Here is a 27,529-nt window from a genome sequence, read left to right on the forward strand (position 1 = left end):
CCAGCTAAGTCAGAAAAAAAGACAAAAGCTGTTGCTACAGAAATCTGTGCGACCCGCCCAAACATTGAAGTACAGGCGCGCTCAAGTACTTTGTCGTGAGCGTGCCTCACCCGCCACTGTAGCTCTCACTTTTGCTGCGTTCAGGTACTTACAAAAAAATGTAATTGTTTGACGCAAATAAGATATACAGTAACAGACAAAAGAGGCTCATTTGAACTTCATTAAATAGCTTATGATATGCTGAGCACACACCACAGTTCGTTTTTAATGATTTATGCAGAAATCACAGATCAAAAAAACAAAAACGGTAGACTTGTATTTTGTGAATTCCTTTGGTTATATTTTGGGTGAAGATACTTCACTATTTTACATGTTATTTATGTGTAATCGGGTCAGAATTCAGTTTAGGCAGCTGGTTTAAAAATATCGCCCAGTTCCCACACAACATTTTTTACATGGATTTAGTTTAGCTATAGTTCAGTATTGACAGGTTAGATTTCGATCGTTAAAGTTTTTTGTTTGTTTTACCTTTTATTAACAGTTTTTAAAACAGTAGCCTACATTCAGTAGTCAGTACATTCAATTTGGGTATACAGTGGCAAGTAATGACACCGTTTTTTAAATGAAAATAATGAGACAAATAAGTACACATCAATACTTTGTTAATGGACGTAGTGACGACATTATACAAAACCAGACAGACAAAAATAAAATAAAAAATAAAATAAAAAAAATCAAGTGAAATAAAAATAAAATAGACGAGGGTATGACCATACACAGGGGTTTACCTGATTAGTTATATAGTTGTACAATGTGCATAAATTAATAGTTTGGGTTATTTTTTATTTTGATATTTTTTAACATATGAAAGTGGTATGCAAGGGCAATTTCTTTCAACTGTATTTTATGAATGTGAACTTTAGCTAAAATAATGACCAAACCAATTAAATATTGTTCATTCTTGGTGAAATTTTGACTTTTGAATATTATCGACAAATCAGATTCTTTGAGTGTCGATGGTTAAACTGTGAATGTTGCGCTGAGAGCTTCATCTCAGTGGATTCCTACGGGCCCTGAAGGCAGCAGCGGGCTGGGGTGAGCTCAGCCCTCCTCGCTGTATCGATGAAGTTGTTTCAAAGATGGCGGATTTCCTGCCGTCCCGCTCCGTTTTATCTGTATGTTTTCCTAACTGTCTCCTCACAAGCGGCGAGGCAGAACAGTTACGGAAGTCTAAAGAGATAGATAAGTGTATTAATCGCGATAAAACGTATGTAAAAAGGTTAGTAAAGATCTTATTACTTGGGGCAGGCGAGAGCGGCAAGTCCACTTTCCTCAAGCAGATGCGCATTATCCATGGGCAGGACTTCGATCAGAAGGCCAAAGAAGACTTCAGAGCCACGATTTTTAGTAATGTTATAAAAGGTAAGTCTGCGCTGAGCATACTTTGTGTGTCATATGTGGGTGCTGGCTGGTTTTTGACCTCTGTATTGGTCACCTAGTTTGGGCTGTGGAGAGTATTGAGTGGGAAGTTGGTAGCCATGCTAGCTGCAGCTGAGCCGACTGGAGGGGCACTTTGTGTTCGACAAAGCCAGTGTGGTTAGCAGCTTCAGCGACCGAGAAACGCCCATGTTTGTGTTGGTGTCCACAGTGGGGCTACAGGGCACGGTTGAGCGTGTTACGAGGTCGTTGTTTGTGTTTATTCAGAGCTTCCCACGTATTATATTTTTATGAAATGTTGAGTTGTACACCACGTACACAATGGTTTGATATTGAGTTTTCTCAGAGCCTGTTATCACAGAAACATCCCTCGGTTGTGTATGGAGAGAAAATGACACCAAAATGCTTTGAAACTGAGCCTGTTTACTATAAACATGCCTGTCGTGTAATGGGCAGCCTTCCTAACTCAACTCCTACATGACAGAAGCTTTTCTTAAAGTTGACACATTGGCCATTTAAACGGCGCCCTCAGTCACCCTGCTGCACACTTACAGCATCATTTGACAACTCATCAGGGTCAGAAATGAACTTTTTTGTCCACCTGCCACTGTGCTGGTTGATTAAAAGTCCACCAGCCACTCAACAGATAGCTATTGTTTATTAGGCGAGTGAATGAAGCAACTCTGGGAGCCACTTACATATTTTACCAGCATTAGGATGGTGGATTTTGCTCATTTCCTGCAAGTATTTTTTTTTATTTTTATTTTTTACAAGACATGCAAGCATGTTTGCAGTTTGTTAGCAGTGCAGTGCTAAAATATACAATGTTAATGCTTTTTGAATAAACTTTGGTGTCTCTAAACCGTTTGCATCCACCTAGGTTATAAGAATTATATGATAAATAGGAAATTCTGTGACCAGAGAAAACTCCTAAAACCTAAAGAAGGGGTTAGCATTTCAGCACCTCAGGTTCCCTCGTCACACAATTCCCAGGGGCGACCACTCCAAAAACACCTTGGAGGTGCATCTGGACAACAGCTGGGAGCACCTGTGGAGTGGGGCTGCATGTGCATACTGCATGAATATTTTAACCTGTATGCACACCCAAAAACTGCCAAAAAAAACATGTTGCGCTGAACAAAGAGAGGAGCCCCCAACGGGCGCGCTGCACCATAGGAAAACAATGCTTTTTTCTGGCAATGCTTTTCAAGTAATGTGTCTTGGTGTGATCGCCCCTGTAGAAGAACATTACCTGCATGCACAAAGCGTGGCTGTGATGTCATCATTCTCACAGGATACAAACATTGCCAGTTTACACAGCGACAGACGGGGTGGCATTTTCAAAAGATGACACTCTGGAACCCGGTTTCAAAAGTTTGTTTTCAAGCCCCAAACCATTGATGTGAGAACATAAGACCAAACTACAACAAAGTTTTTAACGTTTCATACAAGAACTATTGCTGTGTAAATGATACCTCATAGTCAGTTGGTTTTTTGAATGGCGTTTTGGTAAGAAGCTTTAAATAAAGTCTGTGGTTAACACAAGTTTTAGAGTTTTGTTCTACGACCTAAAATACCCCACTGTGAACTTTGAAGCTTTTGTGTGTCTTAAAAATTGCAGTTGCTAACAAATGGCTAAATGAGACTCGCATCATCACGCCATGCCTCGCCGTATGCGGCCTCACAGCTTCGTTGTGGTGGTGACGTAAGGTTTTGGAATGGAAGTGTAGTTTCTTTTTAGCCTAACATTAGGGTTTCACTTCTGGCAATTGCATTTAGGCTTTAAAACTCCCAAAAATGGTGTTCATTTGTGAAAATTATCTTGCAGAACTAAACCTGTAAGTACCATAAACGTTTGTTTGCCACAGAGCTTATTTGCTGCAATGATCCAAAATTCAATGGAGACATCCCATAGGCTTTTTGATGAGGGAACCAGGGCGACGCTAACTTCCAGGTTGGCAGGCAGAGAGACTTCACTCCCTCCTCTCTATTGTGTCACAGTATAGATGGACAGGCCGTTGGTCAGTAGTTTCAGCTGTTCTCTAAAAGCAGCAGAATTACTTCAGTAAACCTGTAGCTTTGCCACAACCTTCCAGTCGACATTAACACTTAGCAGTCTGCTGTGTCGTTTGCTGATACATTTCGTTTGTTAACCCGAGTTATTGTGGAGAACTGTAATAATCTGGCGACCTGTCCATGGTGCACTATGCCTTTGCCCAGTTCCAACTGTAGTGTGACACTCAATAGTATACATGATTATAGATAATTGATGATTAGATGGATTGTGGAGGGAAAACACATATAGACATTTAGCCGCTGCCATTAAGTGAGTTGGAGTAACCAAAGAATATTGTAGTAAATCTACTTGATAGATGAAAATCACCTCAGATGAAAATCAGTGGTGGTGTTTGGCATCTGAATCTGCTCTGCTGGGGGAAATCTGGAGCTTTTCAATCTGATTTTGCATCTTATGCAACACTGTTTTGACTTTTAGCAAATTTGTTATCAAATCATCATGGTGATTTTTTAGCTTTTATACAGTTTAAAACTATTTTGAATAGTCTCTAAAACATCTTTCTGCATTCATAATAGACCCTGAGTCTTGCCTTTTACCTGTCACGGTTAGGCAAGGGCGATAGAAGACAGATAGGAGCTAATTTTATCATGACTATAAACACATGTTTTTAGTAAAACTGTTTTTGTTTGCTGTAACCTGACTTCTAGCTTTCTAATGCAGCTTTAGTAATGTAACCTTGTCTGAAGTAGTGCTGTCAAAAATGTGGGATTATCGATAGGATCATGAATATTTGAAATGGTGTCAGTACTCTTTTTCAGCAACATCGATACACCGCTACCAGCTGAACTTTCTTGCTCTCTCTTATCCTTAATGTTCATACCGCTGTTCTCTGCTACTGACCAAAGGGAAAGAAGTTCTCATGTTATAGCCTTATTATATTTATCTTTCAGCCCTCAAGGTCAATTTGGAATATTTCCCTGTGATATCGGGAGTGGTATTGAAAACTGATATTTTTCATGTAATTGTGTAGAAGTGCAAAGTATTTTCCCTCATAATTTATATTAATCTAATTAATTTTGTTTTCGTACATGTATTTTTAAGGTGTTAACAGCCTATTTTGAGAAGCATGGTAGTCATGCATCAAGTGTAGATCTGGGTCGTTTCAGTGCAGTGCATTTGAACACAAGAGTTTGGAGTTACAGCTAGCTGGATGCAGAAAAATGAGATGCTGTCTCTGGACCACCAGTGAGCACAGAAGGACACCATTTGACCCAGCCAGACTGACCGACTGTGGTCAAGTGAGCTGTGACTCGCACCTCCATGGTCAAACCAGCTGACATTCAAGTTAAAGACAGACCCGGCAGAGCTGAGCCAAGTCTCAGAGAGCAGAGCAGGAGCACAGATCAGCTGGCTGATTGCATTTACTGCCCTGACGTGACTTAGTGGTCCCAGTATGTGTGGAGCAGCTGAACCCCGCCCTCGGTGGAACACTGAGACAGAGAGCAGAGGACAGAAGCAGTGTTGGTTCATAGGGCTTAGGTCATGGTAGGAAAATCCACAATATTCTGTATTTTACAGATGGTTCCTTTTTTGTTGTCAAACTACGATTCTGTCCATGTTTTAGCGTCATGGAAATAATTGAGCCCTAGTGCGTGCGTGTGTGTGTGGGTGGGTGTGTGTGTGTGTGGTTGTGTGTGTGTTTGTGTGTGTGTGTGTGTGTGTGTGTGTGAGAGAGTGTGTGTGTGTGAGAGAGAGAGAGAGAAACCCTAGAACTAGGGTTCCTGTAAACAGCACCAAAACACAGTGGAGACCATTAACATAGATTTTTATCACATGAATATTTCTGTACAGGGGTGGCACGGTGGTGTGGTGGTTAGCACTGTCGCATTACAGTAAGAGGGTCCCACGTGTGAACCCGGGTTGGGGCGAGGTTAGGACTTTGGGTGAGGAGGCCCTTCTGTGTAGAGTTTGATGTTCCCTATGTGTCTGTGTGGGTTTTGTCTGGTATCCCCAGCTTCCTCCCACATTCAAAAGACATGTAGGTTAATGGGCGCCTCTAAATTGGCAGTAGGTGTGAATGTGGTATCTTTGATAGTCTGGCATATAGATGTAGAAATGTAAATAGTGTGTCCCCAGCTTGACATTTCTCTGAGAGATGCAGATTTCACCACAAAATTGACTGTAACTGGCATAATTCCGCACCGATTTTCATGAAAATTGTTTTGTTATAAACATCAGAAAGTGAACATGATGACGGTTACCTGTTTAAATTAACTTAATCTATTGGAGGCGATCTAATCAGCTCTATGACTAAACCGTAGTCTTCTAAATAAGCCATCCTTGATTCACATTCCAGAAGGAAAATTTACCTGCATTTGGCGCTTGGCAGGTGTTAATTTTGGACCCTGGTTGTTTTATTTTTAAAACTCATATCTTCAATGTTTGGAACACTACAAACAGACATTACATTCATCTTTTTAGTGTTGGATTGAATAAGTAATGAATCACTGTCATGCACAAACCATGCATCAATAGAGCCTGATTTCATGCATGATCCATGATGACCAAGACATAAAAATAGAAGTGCTTGGTAAAAATAGCATATTACCAATGTTTGAGACACCCATCCATCCCCACCCCAATCCCAAATAAATTCACAAATCATGTATTTAGGGGAGCTCATGTCTTTGCTCTGCTGTAGTCCACATCCTGCCTGCTCTTACATACAACAAAGGATCCAGCTCCACAGGTCCAAACACAACTAGTCAGAGTTACTGTATGGGTTTATTTCATAAGCTGAGTTGACGTTGTTCTACCGAGCAGTTTTAAGCAATGTAATCAACCCTGCACTAACAGTCAGAGACACACACCGACTTAAATCCTGGACAAATGCAGATAAGAAACAATTAAAAAGATGCCATGTTGATCATAAGGGCACAACACAGGTCAAATAAAGCTAAATGTAAACACTGTCACAAAACAGCCGAGTGTTTCACAGCCTCTACAGAAGAGTTTAGTGTTAGTGTGTGTGGCGAGGGAGCAGAGAGAGACTGTGTGCCTGGGACTGGCAGGATAGGCAGGTTAAGTAGACATCAGGTGAGCGGGAAACCATGAATGTAACAGTGGATGTTCAGTGTGAGCCATGGTTTGTCAGAACCGTAACAGAAGTTAAATTATGTAAGTTACGGTTTTGAAAAGACTTAGGGTTAGTATGGCCGTGAAAAACCTGGAAAAGTCATGGAATTTACAAATAGTAATATCCAGGTTTTGGAAAAATAGATGTACCCGTATAGCACACGCGTTCAGGGACCATCAGAAATGTAAAAATTAAACAAAAATTTCTGTTTTCACAGTGTCTGGCTGTGTTAAATTTGGGTAGTTTTTGATTTTTTGACATTTTAAAGAAGAACAAAAATCCATAATATTTTCTTCAAAGTCACCTTCAAGAAAAAAAAATTTAATTTTTTTTCAATAAATCACCAATAAAAAAGTATATATTTTTTAAAAAAAGAAATTGCCAAGAAAAAGAAATTAAAAAAATTAAAAAGAAATTAAAAAAAAATTACCTAAAATTTAAAAAAGGCCATTTTTTCAAAGAAAACATGCCTTCCAAACTGGCTGGCACGTCTTCGTATAATGAACAAAAAATACAGCCATTTTAAGTTGGATGCCCCTTCCCTATCTCAAAATATAAAGTATAAGTCCCTAAGTTATATTTAAATATTCAGTTCTAATCCTAATCCTGAATTCATTATTTTTTTTATATATATTTAAGAAAATTATTACATATTAATGAAAAGAACTGATAAGGAGTATTGATGGTTGTTTCAGAATGTATGGTCTCTAAAAATTGCCCCAAGGTCATGAAAATGTATTGTCCAAATTGTGTATGAACCTTGTGACTGACCTGCTGCGTGTATATGTAGATTTACAGTATCCAGGTTACTACAGTTTGTATGTGAACTTGTTATTGGGTATCCTGAAAAACCTGATATGTCTAAGTAACCTGGTTTCTTCTTGTGTTGGTGAAGTGTGGATGCTGATGCAGAGGCTCTGGTAGAACAATGCAGGGTCGCATGGCAAAATAACCTTAAAGTTTGTTCAGCTTTTGCCACGATGCAATGTGACATCACTTTGCAGTACACTGTGTTGAGTAATCAGACACATGCATATTCACATAACTAATAGAGCATTCTGTAAAGAGCAGGTGACAGGCTGCCCACTGCCACCCACTAAGGCTGTGCAATATGACGAAATATACTGCCTGACAAATTAAAAAAATATTGAAAAAAATATTTTTTTATAATTATATAATATCTATAGCATCTACACAACACACGGAACCATAACAAACAAACATGGAGGAGCTGGACAGCAATACTGAAAGTGGGGAATCCGCACAAGACACTAACTACAGCGTTTAATGTCTTCCTCTCTCTCCTAGAGCTCTTTGCCTCTCACAGACACACACACAAAAAGCAGGGCTTTTGCAGAGCTCAAGACCATGACAATTTAGTCACATTTTGCGACCCTAGAGCACGACTATAATGTGAAAATACTATGAATCTCTGAACTGGAGAGCTATTAGTTTGTTTCCAGCTCGCACTGGATGAATCCTCATACTGTGGTTACAGTTTAACTGTCTGCTAACGTTAACATCCAGCTTTTGACTGGAAGCTTCAAGAGCACAACAAAAACATCAAGACTTTGACCCAAGACGAGCCAGGTCCTTTAAAATCAAAGCACTAATTTTAATGTAAACAATACTTCATTTTACTTTACTATAACAGTTCTTCATTTAACTTGTTCTTTATTTAACATCATAACAGTATTTTATTAAACGTTATTATAACTTTTTTATTTAAGTATTTTATGGCAGTAGTTGCTTCATTTGTAACTGTGGTGCACTTGACAATTATTTATGTTAGTAGTTAACAGTGGTTTAGAGGAGATTTCAAAATATTGGGATGTATATTGTGTATCAGGATATGGCCCAAAAATATCGTGGTATTATTTTAAAGCCATATCGCCCATCCCTACCACCCACTGATTTGGGTTTTTCCCAGCCGTACTAAACATTACCACTGTCATAGATTTATTGTCCCAATCAGAGCCAGTCAAAGGCGATTGGTTTTGCACAGTGTGAGGTGATTAATAATAAACCTGTGCCTTACAGAAAGAGGAGCTTCTATTTGCACTTCCATGATGTCACAGGGCTCGTTGGGGCAGTTTGACGTAAACTCCCTTTGAATGAGTGCAAACAGGGAAGTGGACGGCTGGAAAGGCTTGCTCAGCTTCAGTCAGGGGGAAGTGACTGACGCTCGATGTGGTTAAACTGAAAAGGAAACTGTCAGTGTCATTTCAGGATAGAAGTTAAATCAGTCGGGGTTCAGGGGAGTTTTGGTAACAGGCGGGGGAAGCAGCAGCGGTCTCTGTGTGACGCACTATCGACACACTTGTTGCTCATGTTGTTTTGTGTTGTACCGTGCTGTCATGAAATGAAACCCCTTCAGTTTTAATGCTGTGTTGAGATCATCCACTATGACGAGAGAGGAAAAGAAACCTGGTATCATTAATGCATTCAATATAGGTCTCTGTTCTACATGCTGCTCTACATGTAAGCCTGCAAAATGTGTGATGATAAGCTTGTTTGGAGTCTTTTGCAGTATTTACTCTATTTGTCTTGTAGTTGTACATTTGTGCCAATTGGCTATGGTACTGAAAAAATGCATCTGTGTGTGAACATCTAATTTCTTCCACTCTCTTTCAGATATTTGACATATACTTTCATTAATGCTTTCAATTATGATAAAAAAAACTAGTTCAACTCAAACCAAAAACTTATGTTTTTATCCCTTTCAGGGTCATTGGGTCAGTAATAATTGTGTAATGCCCAGTACCTCCAGGATTTTGCAGGCTGTTTTTATGATTGTCGTGGTCTGAAATGCCTGATTTCGCAGCAGCTTTTCTAAAAAGTTGTGTTGCAGGTTTCAATAATTTTTGGCAAATTTTATTGTAAGAGTTTTTGTTTGTTTGTTTTAAGTGTGCCCCTGACAGTTTGACAGCAGTTGTGACACTACTAGTTTGCAAAGTTAAGAAGCTCCAACAGTTACTCGGTGCAATAATCCGTTTCCAGTGGTCTGTGAAGTGGTCTGTTAAATTTTATAGTGTATCTTACATGATCCAGTTAAACCATGACCTATTCTGAGATGATTATTGTAAAATAAAAATCTTACAGCGTTGCAACCCTGCGATTGAAGATAACGATGAGAGATAATCCCCAAGTTCTAATGCCATGCCATTTTTCAGATGATTTTTAAAAAGCACTTAATTTATTGTTTTGGCTGTTGAGGCAAAATGCATCTAATAATTGTGGGGCTTTCTTGGATACCTTTTTTGGCCCATGGAGCTTTTGTTGTACTCCATAGTGTACATGTGTGGGTCCGTGCTGAATATGATTTTTAAAATTATTTATTTACTTTTTTTACAATTCAACATGGGTAAGATAACACACTCCTGTTGATTGACTAAATGATTCATTTCCTATTTGTTTCAGCTCTGTTTGCCTGAAGGGTAGACGAGGCAGTGGTCATTACACCCTGACTTGACTTTATGTTTTGTTGTTTTATTGCAAAATCTGAATTATTAATGGTACTGGGTCTTTTTGACTTTTTGTCAAAAAGACCCCAGTGTCCATATTTCTTGGATCCAGGAGTATAACTTACACAAATAACTTGACTGATGCTATTAGTGTAACTATAATACCGGTGCCTGTAATTTGGTACCAGTAGCTTTTTATGGTACTTAATTTCTCTGAAATAACTTTAGTAATAATAAATTAAATTAAATTATTTTAATTTTAAGTACAGTAATTAATAATTTTTGGAAGGAAGCTTCAAGGGTGATGTCGTCGACAAAAAGGAAAGTCTGCTCATTTCCTCTTTTCTAATCACACTCTTCATCACACTCTTCTCTAATCACAATGTCTATCTGTCTGCTGGTGTGTGTGTGTGTGTGTGTGTGTGTGTGTGTGTGTTTATGTGTGCCTGCTTGTCTAGCAGTGATTCTGAGCTATTACTAAAATACTGCAGAAATGACAATAGACCAGATGCCGAAACCATCACAGCAGATCATTGTTTTGGCTTGCTGGGAAGTCAATGAAGTGGTCGTGGAGCTCCACGGCCAGCTTCAGGCACTTATGCCTCCTGTCTGAAGTTGAGATCTCCGTGCTGGCCTCGGAGCTCCGGAGCAGGACTCCAGTGCTTTAAGGCACCTCCTGCTCTTGTCTAAATATTGTGATCTCACCCAGATGTGCTCTCAGGTCCTGTAATTTGGCAATGATAGATTCAAAGTAAATGTGTTCTTGTACAGATGTAATTCAGTAGGTACATTTTACATTGAAGTTCGATACTCACCCTCCCAGTGTCACAGCAGCTTTAAACCTAACAGATCCAGGTGGAATAATCTGACCTGCTGGGGTTTAGGAGCTTTCACTGTTTCTCAACTCTGCTTTACACCCCGCCCCCCTCCCCAAGGATCTCACGATGTAGTATTATTATGAGGTGCTGTCAATGATCAAGTATCTCTGGTTGGACTCTGCAGCGACAGACCCATGCCCATAGAGGTTAAAGAGTATGACATTAAATGACAATAAGGGGGATTCCATTACACAATTTTGCACTTAAGCTATTTTTTTTTAAATGTTGATGGAACAATTGCAAGATGACTGTTTTTCCATTGAGTGCTATTCTGTGACTTCTCCTCTGGTGATAACTGGTGCCAAGAAACATGGTGATGAATGCTGAAAACATTAGCAGCTTTATTTCTATTGCAGCCATCGTACTAGCCGTCATTATTTCCAATCCAAGGCCACGTAGGCGTGTTATGGAGCCATAATGGGACGAGCCCCTTATACGTGGGAGTGGCCACATATGAGGGATTTCCAGGAGCTGATAGTCCACAATTTCATAGAGGAATTGTGAATTCAAAACTTCCAGATGATCCGCTCAACTTTTGAAGAGTTGTGTGATGTAATAACAGCTCTTGTAGCTCCTGCTGCATCATGGGGGAGCCAGTTCCTACTGACAAGCATGTAGCCATAGCGTCATGTGACCTTGAAAAGCAAAAAAAATGTTTCCATTGCTTTTCGAAATATATCTTTTTGGAATTGCTTGAAATACCACCTCGTGGGAGTGGAAAAATGAAAAATGGCAATTGCAGTGTTTCCATTAGGTAATTTCAATTTGTGCAAATTGAGGGTTAATAGAAACCCACCTAGTGTTATTTATGTCTGCTTGATATGTAAATAAGCCGCTGTTTTTGTTTCAGCCTAAAAAGTGATTATATATGTAGTAATCAAGTTTAATGTAAAATGTGAAATCAAGAGTCAGTTTTTTCATTATCCCAAGTTAGGCTAAATTTTGGCAATGGAAAAATGGCATGGCCATTTGACAGGGGTTCCTTGACCTCTGACCTCAAAATATCTGAATGAAAATGGGTTCTTTTGGTTCCCATGACTCTCCCTTTTACAGAAATGCATACGTTATGCTAGTCCAATGCATTTTTTGCTGTCATTTGATTCCTAATCAAGACAATCTGGTAAGAATTGCTTTACCTTGTCAATACGGACTTCAAAACCGTTTTGTAATGCAAAATAATGGAACTGAAAATGTGATTTAAAATTGTAATAAATTGTGATTAACTTTTGAAAATTTGCAGTTAACTGCAATTTAAAGCATGAATTGTTTGGCAAATCTGGTTTGTAATAATAAATTACAAACCAGATTTACAAACCAGAACTGTGGCAGTGGCAGTCCCTTGTTCCCCTCTGTTTAAACCCTGAAATAATACTCTTGTGACAGGATGTAGTTGGCAATGTTGGATGTCAGAATAAATTGTCAGTAATGCATTGGTTAAGTCTGGCATCCTGTTGTCTGTCTCCAACTGAGAAATACAAAGAGTTGGACTGCACTCATGTTTTTTTTCAGAGTGCCTGCCTTTGTGCATGAAAGCTGCATCTCTCAACACAAGAACCAAAGAAATGGAGACAGACACTCATCCCTAAGCTTTTAACACACACACACACACACACACACTGCACAGAGCTGGATTAACCCACGTGTTGCAGACAGCTAAGGAACATAAAGCATTGTCAGAGCAGGCTTGTTTGAAGGGGTGAAGCAGAGTTCACAGAGCGTTAATGTAAACTCAGTGCCTCACCTCACTGCTCATCTCTGCTGCTGCACAGCCTGACACAAACGTGTGCTCAACCAAGTAAGCTTTTTCTTGATGTTTCACTATATGAAATCTCTGGCTGCAATGTTTTGATGCAGAAATGTTATGTTTGAACAGCTTTGTCTTCAGGTTCAGGTTGTGGTTGAATACTAGCGGGGCATGCTTTGGTTATTTATCAGACAAACGTCTCCTGCAGATTAATCTCTGGTTTCTTCAGGGCCCTGAAACACCAAGCCGAGAGTTCGTCGTTGATCAATGCCAGGCAGTTGGTGGGCATGTGTCTCCCTAGTTTTTGAGATTTATGCCCCACTGTTGGCACTAGATGGCTCTTATCGGTTGTTTTTTGGCCAATTTAGCATGTTGATTTGGTGTTAGAGATGGCGGAGCCTGTCAGCGGGAAAAATCACTCTGATTGGCCGTTCAGCTTAGTGAACAAGAAGAGAAATGGAAGTGAGTAAAGTAAATAAACGACTAAAGTCAAGAGGACATGAGATTGAGCTCTTTAGCAGAAACAGTTTGTTACTGTGTCATTGTTGGCAGCACATGCTAAATATAATTTCTTTCACTGTCTGCTCGTGTTGTTAATGTGCTGGTTTACTAGCGTCTTGAATCTGTCCTGTAGTTTGTCTGGTTTCTCTTTTTGAAAGATGAATACAGACAACTCCAGTCTTCTGCTGTGGAGAGTAAGTACCTTCTGCTCCTATGTGACAGTAAACACTGTCACATAGGAGCAGAAGGTACTTGTTTGTTGGCTATCTGTTGTAGTCTTTGTGGGGTGTTCAAGTGCAGCTTTGTGGCCAAAACACAGGTGACATGAGGCAATGCAACAGTTTGCCTTTGTTGCCGGTACTTCTTTAAAGACTGTTTGGTGTGTCTGGGACCTTCAGGTTAACTCAGTTAGCTTTAGCCTGGTTCATAGCTGGTAACAAGCTTTCACAGAACAGCAACTCTACAGGGAAGAACGATGGGTAGACGAAATGATGTTGCATTCAACAAATGCTTTGTGTCTTATTTGCAGCAAACGCAAACACAGCCCTTTTAACTGTCTTCATAGTGATATTTTTGAAATGTTGATAAAACACAATTGTGAGATGATATTGTTTCCATTGAGTGGACCAATCAGATTGCAATTGAATGCTTAATTTATAGCTCATAGAAACTTAATAATACACAGTCTCTGGCTTTTGTTCAATAACTAGCCGTTGGCTTGTATACCACATCGAGTGAATGCCACTGTCACACTTAACATCCTGCTGAGCCCGTTCAAACTCTAAAACTTTATATGAAAAAACAAAATTGGTAAATATTCATATTGAACAGCCAAATCAGACTCGACTGGCTAAATTCTGAGTCGGGTACAGCCCTGCAATCAACATTTCCTTTCAGTTGGCCACACGACTTATTTGGTTGGCCAAGTAGTGTGGATCGGCTAGTCAGTGAGGTTAGGTAAAGTTCGGAAACAGAAGAGGGCAGTGAATACAGCAGTCTCTGCCATTCGCTTAAAAGTACTAACTGTCTATAGTTTGACATCTCCAATGCCATAGTGTTTGCATGTGTTGTGTAATCCTTTTGTTCTAATACACACACACACACACACACACACACATATATATATATATATATACATATAAATATATATGGATTTTAAAGGAAATGTAGACTGTAATGGAATCTGTAGAGAAATGAGTAATGTTGACTCGAATACAAGTCTGACGTGTTTCCCTCTTACTTCAGGTATTCGCGTGTTGGTGGATGCTCGAGAGAAGCTACACATCCCATGGGGCAGCCCGTCCAACCAGCGGCATGGAGACACCATGATGGCATTTGACACCCGGTCGGTGATGGCCCACGGTCACGGCATGGTGGAGCCCAAAGTTTTTCAGCACTACCTGCCGTCCATCCGGGCCCTCTGGGCCGACCAGGGCATCCAGAACGCCTATGACCGCCGCCGAGAGTTCCAGCTGGTAAGCTTGGTTGATCTATTTCTCTGAACTGAATGTCATCATCGCATTTCCACTGCAAGCTGTGATGTTATATACAGAACAAAGTCACATTGAACTTGGTTCTGATGTGCTTTGATTTAGCCATATCTCCTCAGTGTTTGCCCTGTGTCGCATAGTTAGACGTCCATGATGCTTACTTTGAAAGCTGTGTGAATGTGACTGTGGGTCCAGTGAGTAGGTTTAGGGGCTTTGAGTGTACAGACGAGCATTGACGGCAGCAGATAAAGACCCGTCCTCACAATTGATGGAGCCGAGCTGCAGCTGCTGAGCACACACAGATGGACACAGACAAGCTAATGAAGGGCTGCTTCTCTCTCTGCTCTGTCCCTCTGCTTCCCCACACCCTTCCTTCCTCTATCTGTCTCTCACTAGTCTCCACAGTTTTAGATTGTAGTCTGACAGTGTCTTGCTCACAGGATAATAATCTATAATTGTCCTGCAGGGAAATTAGCCTGCCAAGCATCTGTTTGGAGCAGCTTAGATTTAGAGTGCAGTTAGCTAAATCTGCATTGGTCTTTCTAATGTAACCCTGTGAATACAGCTATTAGCATTAACTAAACTTACATAACAATGTAATTAATCTGGCATATTCGTGATAAAAATGTATTGCAGTCTTTCCCACACGTTCACTTATTTGTGGCTGCCCGCCACGATAATAGCATTCACCATGTATTGATTTTCTATTTTAGGAGCTGGAAAGTTAATTTGGAGCGCTGTCCTCACTATCCTCTTTTTTACTGAATAGAGCTTAAATGCATCATAATTTAACTCAATGAAACCTCTGTGAACTGTCATTTGTGGCCTACAGCTCATTAGAGCTAACTTGAACTAGCTCTCCCCCTTCTGATTTTAACAGGGATTAGTTGTTTACAATTTAGCATTTTCAGGGAAACTGCATCCTCTGCAACTGCAATCTGTGATCCCAAAGCTGTAAAGACATGTATTGTTTTATTTCTGGATGTCATTTTGGGATTTTTCCTTGGAATTTGTCAATTTACTCCTTTCCATTTTATGACGTCACTTTTGCCATATGTGGCATATGGAGAAAATACATGCTATTTCCACTAGGTGCACTGTCACAATCAGAGTCACTGCAAATTATTGACATATCCCAGGCTGTGATGATCAAAATGATCAAAATGATGATCAAAACAAAACATCTACTTTACATGTAGTATATTGAAAATAATTCATTTTTGTGTTTTTTTTCCATCTGAAAACATAGTGGTATCATGACAAAAACCTGGCATTGAAAGAGTTAAAATTCTGAATTAATATTAATATTAACTATTTGATATTTATGACTGAAATATGTTTAGGGCTGATGGTGGTTCAAAATAAGCTTAATGAAAGTAGAAAATGATATTAATGTATGCCATTTTCTAAAGCTTGGTTTTGAGAGGTACATTTTGTGCGCAGACAGATATGAGTGTGTGTGATATTAAAGCCAGCCCTCAGAGTTGATTATAATCACACCTGATTGTGACAGACTGGTGTTAAGGTGCATTTACAGTATGTGGTATCACAACTCTGCACACAGCAATCATAGTTTGTTCTCTCTCTCTCTGTCTCCCTCCCTCAGGGTGAGTCAGTCAAGTATTTCCTGGACAATTTGGAAAAGCTCGGACAGTCGGTAAGTCCCGCCCACAGAACAGAGGCTCCACCAATCACAGATCCCGAGGAGGCAGAGTGGCTGATGGTGCAGATGGGTGTGAGAGAATTGAGCTAGTTTGTTGAATAGAGAAGTGAAACTGTTGTTTTCCTGTCCTCGGTCATGTCTCCACACTGGGCTGTGTTCTTAGTGTGATTTATGTGTAACTTTCTTCATGTTGCATATAAATGTTAAAAAATCCACAAACAAAAAGTGACACTTCTTAACTTGTCAGTTCCCCAACCTCTGAGTGGTAACATATTTAAAAGTCAGTATATGTGATTATATATATTTTAACTACTAAGCTGTTTCTAAATGAGTTAATGATAAGTAATGAAAATTCCTTTCCTTGTGTTTTTTTTTTTAAAAAGAAATCTGTGAACGTATGATAACATTGTGAAAACGATCCGCATGCCCACAGATTCACAAAAACAAATGAAAATGCTGTAGTATGCATGTCAGGCCAGTAGCGGTGTAACTTTGTAATGACACACCATAGAAAAACACCATGCGCATGTCGTGCGGTCCTGACATCACCGTTGTGACAGAATCCGCACACTGTCACTTTACACGGCTATAGAAGGGGTGGCGTTATCAAAAGATTACACCCTGGAACCCAGTTTCAAAGGTTTGGGTTTTCACCCCCCAGAAACGCTGTTGTTCTGTGAATTAACAGCAAAACCATGACAAAAGTTTAACATTTTGTGCAAGAACAGTTGCAGTGTAAACAAACCCTAAATTCCAGAGGAGCATACAGTATAAAGGCTAGCAAGTAGAGGTCAGGAGACAGGCACCTTTTTTCTACCTGAAACTAATGTCATCATATCAGCATTTAAAAATGCTTGCTGAAAGCTGAAACATTTTTTCCAGAGAATGCTGTGCTTGTTACTGTCACCGTCAACCCAGCCACCCAGGTGACCTGAGACTTGTCAAAATAGGATTTTGAATAGTGAGGGCGACATGTTGCCCCATCCCAAGTGGAAGTTCTTCTCCTGTTTTATTCATCTTAAATAAGTCTACATGAAATGTACCAAATTAATTAGCAACAATGGATGATTTTCTTCTGGCCAAACAAAGGAACTGAACTAAAGGTGTGAAAGTCCCTTTAGTTGTATGAATAGAGCCTTTGAGTTTCAAACCAAACACTATTCTCAACTTGTCATGGGAGAACTGTTCTTTATTTGTAGGTGTTTTTCCCAGACTATAAACCATATATGTGAGTGTGTTGTGTCTAAAGCGTACACACGCCATCATGGTCTGTGTTAGTGATGAGTCATCACCTCTGGAATGTTGTGAAATTGGATCTGGTGTAGCCAGAGTACAGTCACACGTGCATATACAAATACACACAGTCAAAACATGATTGGGAGCATTTCATAATATTTGGTAATAGTCAATAGCTAATAGTCAAAGATGCACTTGTTTTATTTGCCTTGGCTTGCCTTGGTTAAGTCTTCTGAACTGATCATGGAGAACGACCAAGTCCTGCCCCCCCTCACAAACACACTCTCACACACACACTCTTGAAGTCCCACATTTGTTTATGCGCTCTGGTATTTTAGGAATGCAGTATTTAGCAGGGATGTCCCCAAAGCACCAGCAAGAGAAGCGTGTGCACAGTTTTTAATCTAAAACACAAGGATCTACATTTCTTGTAGATCTTGTGTGTATGTTTGTGTGTGTGGTTGATTGTGTTGATGGATTTGCTTTTTTTTTTATAGTTCATGTCTTGGATAGGTTTCTTTGGAAGATATGTACAAGACAAATATGCCTGTCAAAATGAAAGACTTTAAAATGTACCAACACAGCTTAAAAACCACGTTATTGAATATGACATAGATCCAAAAAGAAGAAGAATCAATCTTTAATGTGCTTGCAGGACTACCTCCCCAGCCAACAGGACATCCTCCTGGCCAGAAAACCCACTAAGGGCATCCATGAATACAACTTTGAGATTAAAAACGTGCCCTTCAAGATGGTGGACGTGGGCGGTCAGCGCTCTGAAAGGCGGCGCTGGTTCGAATGCTTCGACTCAGTCACTTCCATCCTCTTCCTCGTCTCCTCCTCTGAATACGACCAGGTGAGTCGGCAGGAAGCCACACAGTGTGCTTAGGCTCACTGAACATCACATGATGGATGTATTCCACAGGGCAGGGTGACACACAGGTTGTCACAGATGTAGACCGAGAAACTCAACAGTACTCAGACTCCTCTGAATGAAATATCTCACATTACAATGAGAAAAGCTGCAGGCACCACAACTTGTTTTCCCTGTTGTAAATTTGCATCTAAAACTAATCCCCTTATGAACACACCAGCATGAGAGTTTATCAGCTGCTTTATCATATTTCATTTTTGGCAAGGAAGGCAAAGGTAGTGGTTCTAAGTAGTGACATTTTTCACGTCAGTCTCAAACAAACGTCAGGTGTTTCTCATACTAGACACACAGCGTCACAGTCACTTTTAACCCCAGCAAACATATGTGCATTGTAACACCTCCAGGTGCTGATGGAGGACCGGCAGACCAACCGGCTCAGCGAGTCCCTCAACATCTTTGAGACCATCGTCAACAACCGGGTGTTCAGCAACGTCTCCATCATCCTGTTCCTGAACAAGACGGACCTGCTGGAGGAGAAGGTGAAGCAGGTCTCCATTAAAGACTACTTCCCCGAGTTTTCGGGCGACCCCACGAGCCTGGCCGACGTCCAGCGCTTCCTGGTGGAATGCTTTCGCAAAAAGCGCCGCGAGCAGCAGCAGAAGCCGCTGTATCACCACTTCACCACAGCCATCAACACTGAGAACATCCGGCTGGTGTTCCGCGACGTCAAGGACACCATCCTGCACGACAACCTCAAGCAGCTGATGCTGCAGTGAGGGAACTGAGCAGGAGCAGGAGCAGGAGGAGGGATGGATGGAGGCAGATGGAAAGTGGGTGTCCAGGTGCCTTTTTCTTGCCTGTAAGAGGAGAGGCCACTGCCCCTCCACCCGCCCATCCTCCGTCCTTGACTTTTGAACTTTGACTGTGTATTAAAGCCACCACTACTACCGCCATTCCCCCACGCTTGCTCTCTGCCTTACTGAGCTCGTTCACTGTGACTTCTAACAGCCACCTTTGGCTCGGAGCCCCCCCCAACTGTAAATGACCTCTAACCCCCACTCTGCCCCCCGTCCACACTCTGCAGTCAATCTCTCTGACATCTCCTCTGTGTGTTTCTCTAATTCACAGCCACACACTCTTTTCTCTGCTGCTCTGACCACTGTTGCTAGGGAAGGAGAGGGGGAGGGCCTTGTTTTAAATAGATGTAACTGAGTACCCGTCATCAGCGACTGTTGCCAGGTCTTGCCTTCCTTTTCAGAACTTCTTTTGTTTTGTCTCATCTGCTCTCAACTGACACTTGGTGATGACATCACTGTGGGGATTTCCTCTGTGGGCAGTGGAACTAAAGCCCAGTTCACACCAAAGATTTGCGACGAGACAAGTTTAAACTTGCTTGCAATGCACCAATCTGCAACGCTCTAAAAATCTGCCAATGCAACAAGACTAGGTGGTGCACCATCTCCATGGCAACAACACTGTGTACTTTGTTCCAGCTTTTCAGGCTCATTTTGTAGCTGAATATAAGCATCTTAACAATGCGAGTGAGGATAGTGAGAGTGAGATACTGGCTACAGCTGCACCTCCAGTAGGCCGCTGAAAAAAACAGAGAAAACATAAAACAACCTAAACTTCTGATGGATTGTAATTATAGTAAATATACCACAGTAATTTTAATAACCAGCAGCGCTTTATCAGTCAGTGAGCATATGTGTGTGCGTGTGTGTGTTTGTGACATGCAGCACATATGGCGAGCAGCAGCAGTGACACACTGTAAGGACAGTGACCGGCAGCTGTGCATACAGCTGCTGGGATGTAAATGAGGGTGTGACGGAGGATACTATTGTCAGAAAATGCCGCTTCAAGACACCAGTTGCGGACAGATAACTGACTTGACCAGTGGACTTCACTAAAAGCTGATTGGCTGTTGATACAGGTGATGTGCCTTAAAACGCTTGTGTTGCCAGTAACGCCATCAGCCAGTCTGAGTCAACCTGAGACCAGTCAGTTCACACTGCTGTAACTTTTCTTTGCGGTGTTCTGAAATGGTTAGGTCTCATCGTAAATCATTGGTCTGAACTGGGCTAAACACACACACACACACACAGATGGGAATTCCAGTTAAGTCCACTTAATTCTAGGTTTCTAATCATTTCGTTTCTTTTTCTAATATATGAATATACTGTATGTACCTATGCATTTTCTTTAACTTATATTTTATAGGGGTTTACACTTTTGTGGATTTGCTGATGGACTCTGTTACAGTTAACTGGATACATAGACCACTTGTAAAATTTAACACCGTGCTATGAGGGTAGCTAGCGCAGGGTTAATAGTGACACGTTTTATTTAGCTGTTTCTCAGGGCACATTGTGAACCCCACATCTCTGTGATTTGAAGCCAAGCAGAACTCTCATGCCATCGCTCCCCCCCCCAAAAAAAAGACAGATTTCATGGTGTCTTTTTCTCAGTGTGTGCCAGCACAGACGACTTCTTATGTTTCAAAAGCAGAACTCTGGCCATCTTCAACCAGGACCATATTTTACCAATCAACAAACAGTCCAAACCATGATCCCATTTGATCTGTATCTAGAAGTTTTATCTGGATAATGACATCTGCATTTTCCACCTGGTATTAGAAGTCTTGGTGCTGTCTCTGATCAAATCATGATTGAATTTCAATATGCCATCCAGACCTGCAAGGAAGAATAAACAGGTTAAAGCACCCAGTGCACCTTGGAGCTGATGTGCACCATGCCAGAACATCAAGAGCCCATTTCCACCAAAAACTTCCATTATAGTACCTTTAGAATCAAAAGTAACCCTCACAGACATGCACCTAGACCCTGGATCTGTGAAATGTGTCCATCGCAGACAGTACGCTCACATGTGGGCGGGATAATCAGTCACTCATTTCTGTGTCCAGCAGCACTCACTGTATATCCTTGTTCACCAGTGATAGAGAGTGAAGCCCGCACCTTGTTTGTCACAACATTTTCAGAACAAAAAAGAGCAGGCTGGAGTGAGAGTCTCTCTCTATGGGATATTTATAAATAGCAGGTTTGTGTATTGACTCTTTGTCAGGCAAGTGTAGGGGTTTAGTGCTGCCTATGCGCACAGGAACGACGTTCCGCCATGTTTATTTCTTTAAGTAAGCGATTAGAATATTTATGCAGTTCACATATTTCGGCTGCAAGTAATATAATTTTTTAAATGCTTGAAGATCCCTCATCACTAAAAATGTGTGTCATCCAAGAGAGACAATAAAAACACATGGACTGGTCAAAGTTGTCATATTGAAATTTAAGGTGTGTTGATGGATTTATGTCGTCATCAAATGCACTGAATAACATTACAAGTAAACGTTCCATCTTAAAAGTTGCTGGTAGTTGGCCCAGAAAATTTGACCCAGTCTACAGCTGCTGCTAGAGGATGCAAACATCCTTTCATTTTATAGTTATAGTGTTGATTCTCTACGACCAATCAACAGACTGCAGTGTTTGTTGTCTTTGTTGACCCAGTCTTTGAGTACTGTATCAGTGTGTGAGGCACCCTCAGCAGAGAGGCGATGGAAAATAGGACTGGTTCCAAAGGTACCAGTCACAACATCCTAAAGTGGAAACAAAAATAATGCGTACCAAACTGAACTGAATTGGGCTGCTTGGTAGAAATGGGGCTTAGAAGGCGAAGAGCCACCTGTGGGTCAAACACTGTTGGTGCTATGATCCTCAGTGGCGCCCCCCACCCCCCCACCCCATACCATGAATGTGGTGTGGCTCGTAACATTGCGTTCCTACTGCCATGTTCTCTGTGTGCAATTGATGTTTTTCCAAAACAAAAAACATAACCCAGACACCCCCGACATTTTCATACCAAGGGCACACTGGGTCCATGATAAGTTTCTATTGAACTTTTTTTTTCTTTTTTTTTTTAAAAAACAAATCTTGCTTGCTTTGTCTTTAATCCTGTTCGACCCCAAAATGTAAATGTGTCCAGTGTCTGTCTGCATTACAGCGGTGGTGTAAAGCTGCAAGACACAGATCTTTTCAATCCTGCTGAATCCATTATTTCCAAAAACATTAAAGATGAATGGAGATTAAAAAGAGATTTCCAACGATTAGTAATGTGTGAAAATACTGCACAAGATGTTAGCTGAAAAACATGATGTCCTTGGCTTAAAAATGTCTTCACGTGTAACCGTCATGTACTATTGTTGGCACTGTTGTGACAGTTGCACAGGTTTCAGTTTGAAAGCATCTTAAGGGGGCTCTATGAAAGTGAAAGAGTGATGGACGCTGTGGTCCAGGTTGAAAATGGCCAAATGATCAGTGAAGCCCTGTGGAGGCTTGGAAACTTCTTTTTCTACTTCTTCCTCCCAGTAGGATTACCTCCTCAAGTGTTGTGTATCATACTGCGAGTACTGAGAGGGCTTGGTATTTCTTTGTTGTCCCAGATTATTTTTATTTTGTAAAAAGGTACATGTTAGAGCTGTCTGTCTCTCCCTTCTTTGCACGCATCCTAAGTTAAAAACAAATGGGATGCAGCCAGACCGTGTATCTGCTGGCTGATCTTACTGTGGTGTTCTGCTTCTGTACAGTTCACTTGAACTCCTCTCCTCATGTTTATCAGTATGTATTTCTCACACCCACCTCACTGTCATCTCTAACAGCTCATGTAACCCCCCACACACATTTGTATGTATGACCATGAGTGTTATTTTATTTGAACTTTTTTCGGAGGTGTTTATGTCAAACAGAAGGCCTGGCTCAGGGTGTTTCGTCCCATTACTCAGCTTCCTCCAGACGAGTTTTGGACCATGAACACTAAAGTCCTGGCTCCACTGGTTCATGCTAACACTTCAGCATACATAGAAGGCTAAACGTCAAGATGATAAAAATGTATCACACCAATTTTCACTAGTAATGAAGTTTTTTTTACTGAGCAGACTTCAAATCAGTTTTACAGGAACAATTTTATTGATCCCGTCTGAACAAACGGCATATTCTTGTGTTTGTGTTAGAACACATTCTACATAATTTAGCCAAGCTTTTACTTTTTTACTCATGTCTGTATAGTTGTGTTGTGAATGTTAATGGCAGCTAATTACTGAAGACTGAATAACACCCTGTTTTAGCTTGAATATGCCCCAGTTACCCCCCCACCTGACTGATCGCTCCAACCTTCCTCTGTCTCATCTACACTGCACGCGGTAAAGCCTCTTTTTTAGTCTTCTGTCTCAGTTTTTATCAGTGCAACTGTCCACACTGTAACTGTTTTACTACCAACCTATGAAGCCTGTAGGCCCAGACACACCAAACCGAGAGCAAAGAAAGAGGACCGACTGACTCATTGCCTCCTGTTGCTTTTGTCTCAGCCAAAACGTTGCACTCGAACACACTGCAAAGACTACATCCAACAGCAGGTCCGCTCTGTGTCTGTGTCAGAGGTCATTCAAAAGAGAAAACGGAAGACTGACAGAAAGGACTCAAGATGCTAGTTAACACATTAGCAAAACACCGGTGAATAATTAAAAGTATTTCTGCTCAATGGCCAAAAAAAAAATCCTACCTATGTAACAAGATTGTTGGATCTCGCTCTCTTTACCTCAGCTCTTTGTTTATTTTCCTTACTTCCTGTCGTGTGCTGGGCTGAACTGCCAATCAGAGTGATTTCTCTCACCAGCGGGCTCTGACACTGACTCAGCATACTGTCTGACTAGTGCCAACACTGGAAGACACATCACAAAATCTAGAGCAACTGACGCTCATTGATGTTCATCATCAGTCAACAGCAGACAGTCGGCCTGGTGTGTCAGGGCCTCATGGGAGTATAAGGCCAGTTTCTTACGAGAACTACTAAACTTAAGTCTGTCCTTTGCGTTTTTTAAAAAAAGAGCCATGTGAATATGATAACATTGTGAGAATGATCCTCATGCACACGGATGCACAAAAACAGTGAAATGCTGTAGTGTGCATGCCAGGCCAGTAGTTGGTGGTTTAACTTTGTAATGTCACACCATAGAAGAAGACCAAGTGTGGGTGTGATGTCATCATGCTCACAGGATCCGTACCTTTCCAGTTTACACAGTGACAGAAGGGGCGGCGTTTTCAAAAGATTACACTCTGGAACCCGGAGTCCATAGTTTGCGTTTTCATGACCGTTGCCGTGTCATTGTAAAGTGAAAACAAGAAACTATATGATAATCACCAGAAAAAAGAAAAAAAAAGGTTTTGCTCATGTCCCCCAAGGGTCTCCATAAAGACCCAGGTATTCGCAGTCCCATGCTCTTCACTAATTACAACTGTAAGCAAGACTTGATACATTGAGAGATACAAATCAAGCCACTTGTGTCCCCGAGCTGTATCAGCTCAGTCCTTCCTGTCCCCCAGACTAACAAGGTGCCCTCTGTCCCTCAACATGTGTGTTAGCATGGAGCAGCGGAGTCACGTGGCTAATTTTGGTGTGTGTGTTCCAAACTCTGAAAGAGGAAGTTGACCAACAAGAGCATCTAGCTGCAGCTCAGTGAATAACAAACTGTGTGGAGCCAGTCAGCCTGATTCCCTCTCTGTCAGTGTGTCCGCATCTGAACGAAGCTGTGTGTGAGACACAAACACACTGCGTCCTGTCTGCTGCTGCTCAGACAGCCGGAGGCTGAAAGCCCAGCAGAGTCTGGATCCAGACTGTTGTGTCATGTAATGACTTGAGGCCAGAAGAAAGCCTGTTGTTGCACAAACAAAGAGACACCATGAAGTCATAGCAGAACAAGCCGGCTCCCTGACACGGCCTTTGTCCACTCTGTACAAATTAGTGCTGATGTCCCTCATGCTGTCAGACTGTCTTAGCTCTGTAGCCTCTGTGATGTCACATTTCACTGTCGTTTAAGATCAGGGCTCCGAATTCAGGCCCAGGCTTTCAGAGTTAACTTGTAGGAGTCACATCTTTCCATAACACGTGCTAAACTGTCTCTCTTTTCTGATGGATGCAGAAAACTAAGTGGACTAAATAAGATATGAGTTGTGAGGTTTATCAGAAATCTGAGGAAAAACTTTGAATTTGGTGATCCATTTCAAAATGTGAATCTACTCCAGGAAGAAAGAAAAATGGATTAAAGTATGGAAGTTCATTTGGAACCTACTGAAACAGAATGTGTAAAAACAACCAAAAAACAAATCTAAGCTAAAAGGCACACTCTGCAGTCTCTTGAGGATTTCGCAGGAGGTTTAGGGGTTTTATGTCCTAATGTTCCTGATTTCACCTTCCTGATCTGTTTGGAGACCAATAACAAGGAAAAGAAATGTGACATTATATTAAAGAAATGTCAGTCAGCGTCAGGTATTGTGTGCTTTCAAATCATGTGGAAGGATATGATGATAAAGACTTGGTGGGTTACAGTGTGGTTTAGTGGACTGTTGACTCCAGCAGAGGTGGCATCAAAGTTTGGCTGGTCCAATGCTGTCGCTGACTCGGGACTTTGACAGAAACAGGGACGTGAGTTTGGAAACGTTGTGCAGGGGCTTGCTATAATTGGTGAAACTACAATGATTGGTCAAATTTGAGGAAAATTGTAGGTGATTGGATAAAGTTGCAAGGTTGTGCAGAATAGACGAGGGTTAGTTTAATTTTGCATTAATTGTTGCAATCGCAGCATCCTGCAGGGACTGAATTACATGCATTTTGGAGCTCTTGGTCTCCCTCGGTGATTGGAGTGTGCACAGGATCGCAGTCAGCTTTAACGCCAAAGACCGTCTGTTGACAGAGATCTATGTCTGTCATGGGACCAGAGTAACTCCTGAGCCGGCTCCGATCACTGATTAAGACCCAGAGATGTGTTTGAAAGCTACAAAAAGCAGTTACGTTTTCATTTGAGTTTTTTTTTTTTTTTTTTTTTTTAAATACATTCTGAGATCAAACTCTAACTTTTAAGGAAAACCTCAGTTCCCTACTTCTTTTTTATTTTCATGTTGCCCTAATTCTCTAGCAAAGACAGAGCAGTGGTGGCTCTGCTGCAGCTGACTGTCCACTGCTGCTTTGATCCCCTAACCCTTTGAAACCTGGAGTGACGTCACTTTTCTTGTGCTGCTTTCAACACCTTTCACAAGTATTTAATCCTTCGAACCCTCAGCAATTTGGTTTGATTTCTTTCAAAGACATATGAAAGGCCGCCCAGTAGCTGGTAGAGCAGGTGCTACATGTACGAAGGCTATGTCCCTGCTGCAGCAGCCGCGGGTTTGAGTCCGACCTTTGCCTTTTGCTGCATGTCTTCCCCTCTCTCTCCCTCCTTTCACTGATAGTCTGTCCGATCCAATAACGCTGAAAAGCCAAAAAAAAAAAAAAAAATTAATAAAAAAACAAAACATGGGAAAAACAGCAACCTGGCAAGAAATGTTCCACAAGATGTAAGAAATAAGTAGATTTAGAAAAATATTTTTTTAACTATATTTATATTAATTATTTTATTTTTGAAATGATTTAACATAATTATTGTAATTTCTAAACAATGTTTTTACCAGGTTAATTTTCTTTTTTGTTGTTGTTTAACTTTCCCCTTTGTTGCGCTAACTCTCTCTTGTACTTTTTATTAATGTCTTTTCATTTTTGGGTCATTTTTTTTACCAAGTTGCTCATTGCCTTCTGTACGTTTTTGAAAGAAATCGAGTCAATTTGACCAGGTTTTAAAGGGTTTGGTGTTTTTTTTACACAAACAAGCTTGTATAACATGTTTAAATAAAGTTGTTACAAGTGTTAGGCTGGATGTCGGGCTGAGAAGCCTGCAGCTCGCGCCAACAGCCAACTCTCTCTCTCTTTGTATCGTTCACCCTAAATCACAGAATTGGGGTTGAGAATTTAAAAAAAAAAGGCCTGAAAGACGTTCAAACCTCATGTCTTTCTTCAAACACCTGAGCAGTTAACTGACTACTGTGTGTTGTGCCGTCTCAAAGAGGCTGTTGGGTGATGTGATGTGCAATTAGTTTGAAGCTTACTGAGAGTCCAACGCCAAAAAACTCTCTGCCTCACATCCCAGACGAGGTCCTCTCAGTTGTCAGCTGGCTGCTCAGGAGCTGTGCGTGTGTTCTCTGTGGTCCCGGCTTTGT

General features: G+C 41.0%; 1 protein-coding gene across 1 annotated transcript; it reads left to right on the top strand.

The window, feature by feature from the left end:
• Window positions 1-1,139: 1,139 nt before the first annotated feature.
• gna13b (guanine nucleotide binding protein (G protein), alpha 13b) lies at window positions 1,140-26,320 on the top strand. Its single transcript, XM_042505851.1, has 5 exons — window positions 1,140-1,422; window positions 14,423-14,652; window positions 16,274-16,324; window positions 18,222-18,422; window positions 18,845-26,320. The coding sequence occupies exons 1-5, from the start codon at window positions 1,140-1,142 to the stop codon at window positions 19,214-19,216; spliced, it is 1,137 nt and encodes a 378-aa protein (XP_042361785.1). The 3' UTR covers window positions 19,217-26,320.
• Window positions 26,321-27,529: the final 1,209 nt, after the last annotated feature.

This window comes from Plectropomus leopardus, chromosome 17 (genome assembly GCF_008729295.1).
Source record: "Plectropomus leopardus isolate mb chromosome 17, YSFRI_Pleo_2.0, whole genome shotgun sequence".
Lineage (NCBI taxonomy): Eukaryota > Metazoa > Chordata > Actinopteri > Perciformes > Serranidae > Plectropomus > Plectropomus leopardus.

Bases quoted from the DNA above. Each gene is read 5' to 3' on its own strand.
- gna13b (XM_042505851.1), top strand. From the start codon at position 1,140: ATGGCGGATTTCCTGCCGTCCCGCTCCGTTTTATCTGTATGTTTTCCT. The intron at 1,423-14,422 runs GTAAGTCTGCGC...CTCTTACTTCAG, and splicing joins TTTTAGTAATGTTATAAAAG to GTATTCGCGTGTTGGTGGAT. The intron at 16,325-18,221 runs GTAAGTCCCGCC...ATGTGCTTGCAG, and splicing joins TGGAAAAGCTCGGACAGTCG to GACTACCTCCCCAGCCAACA.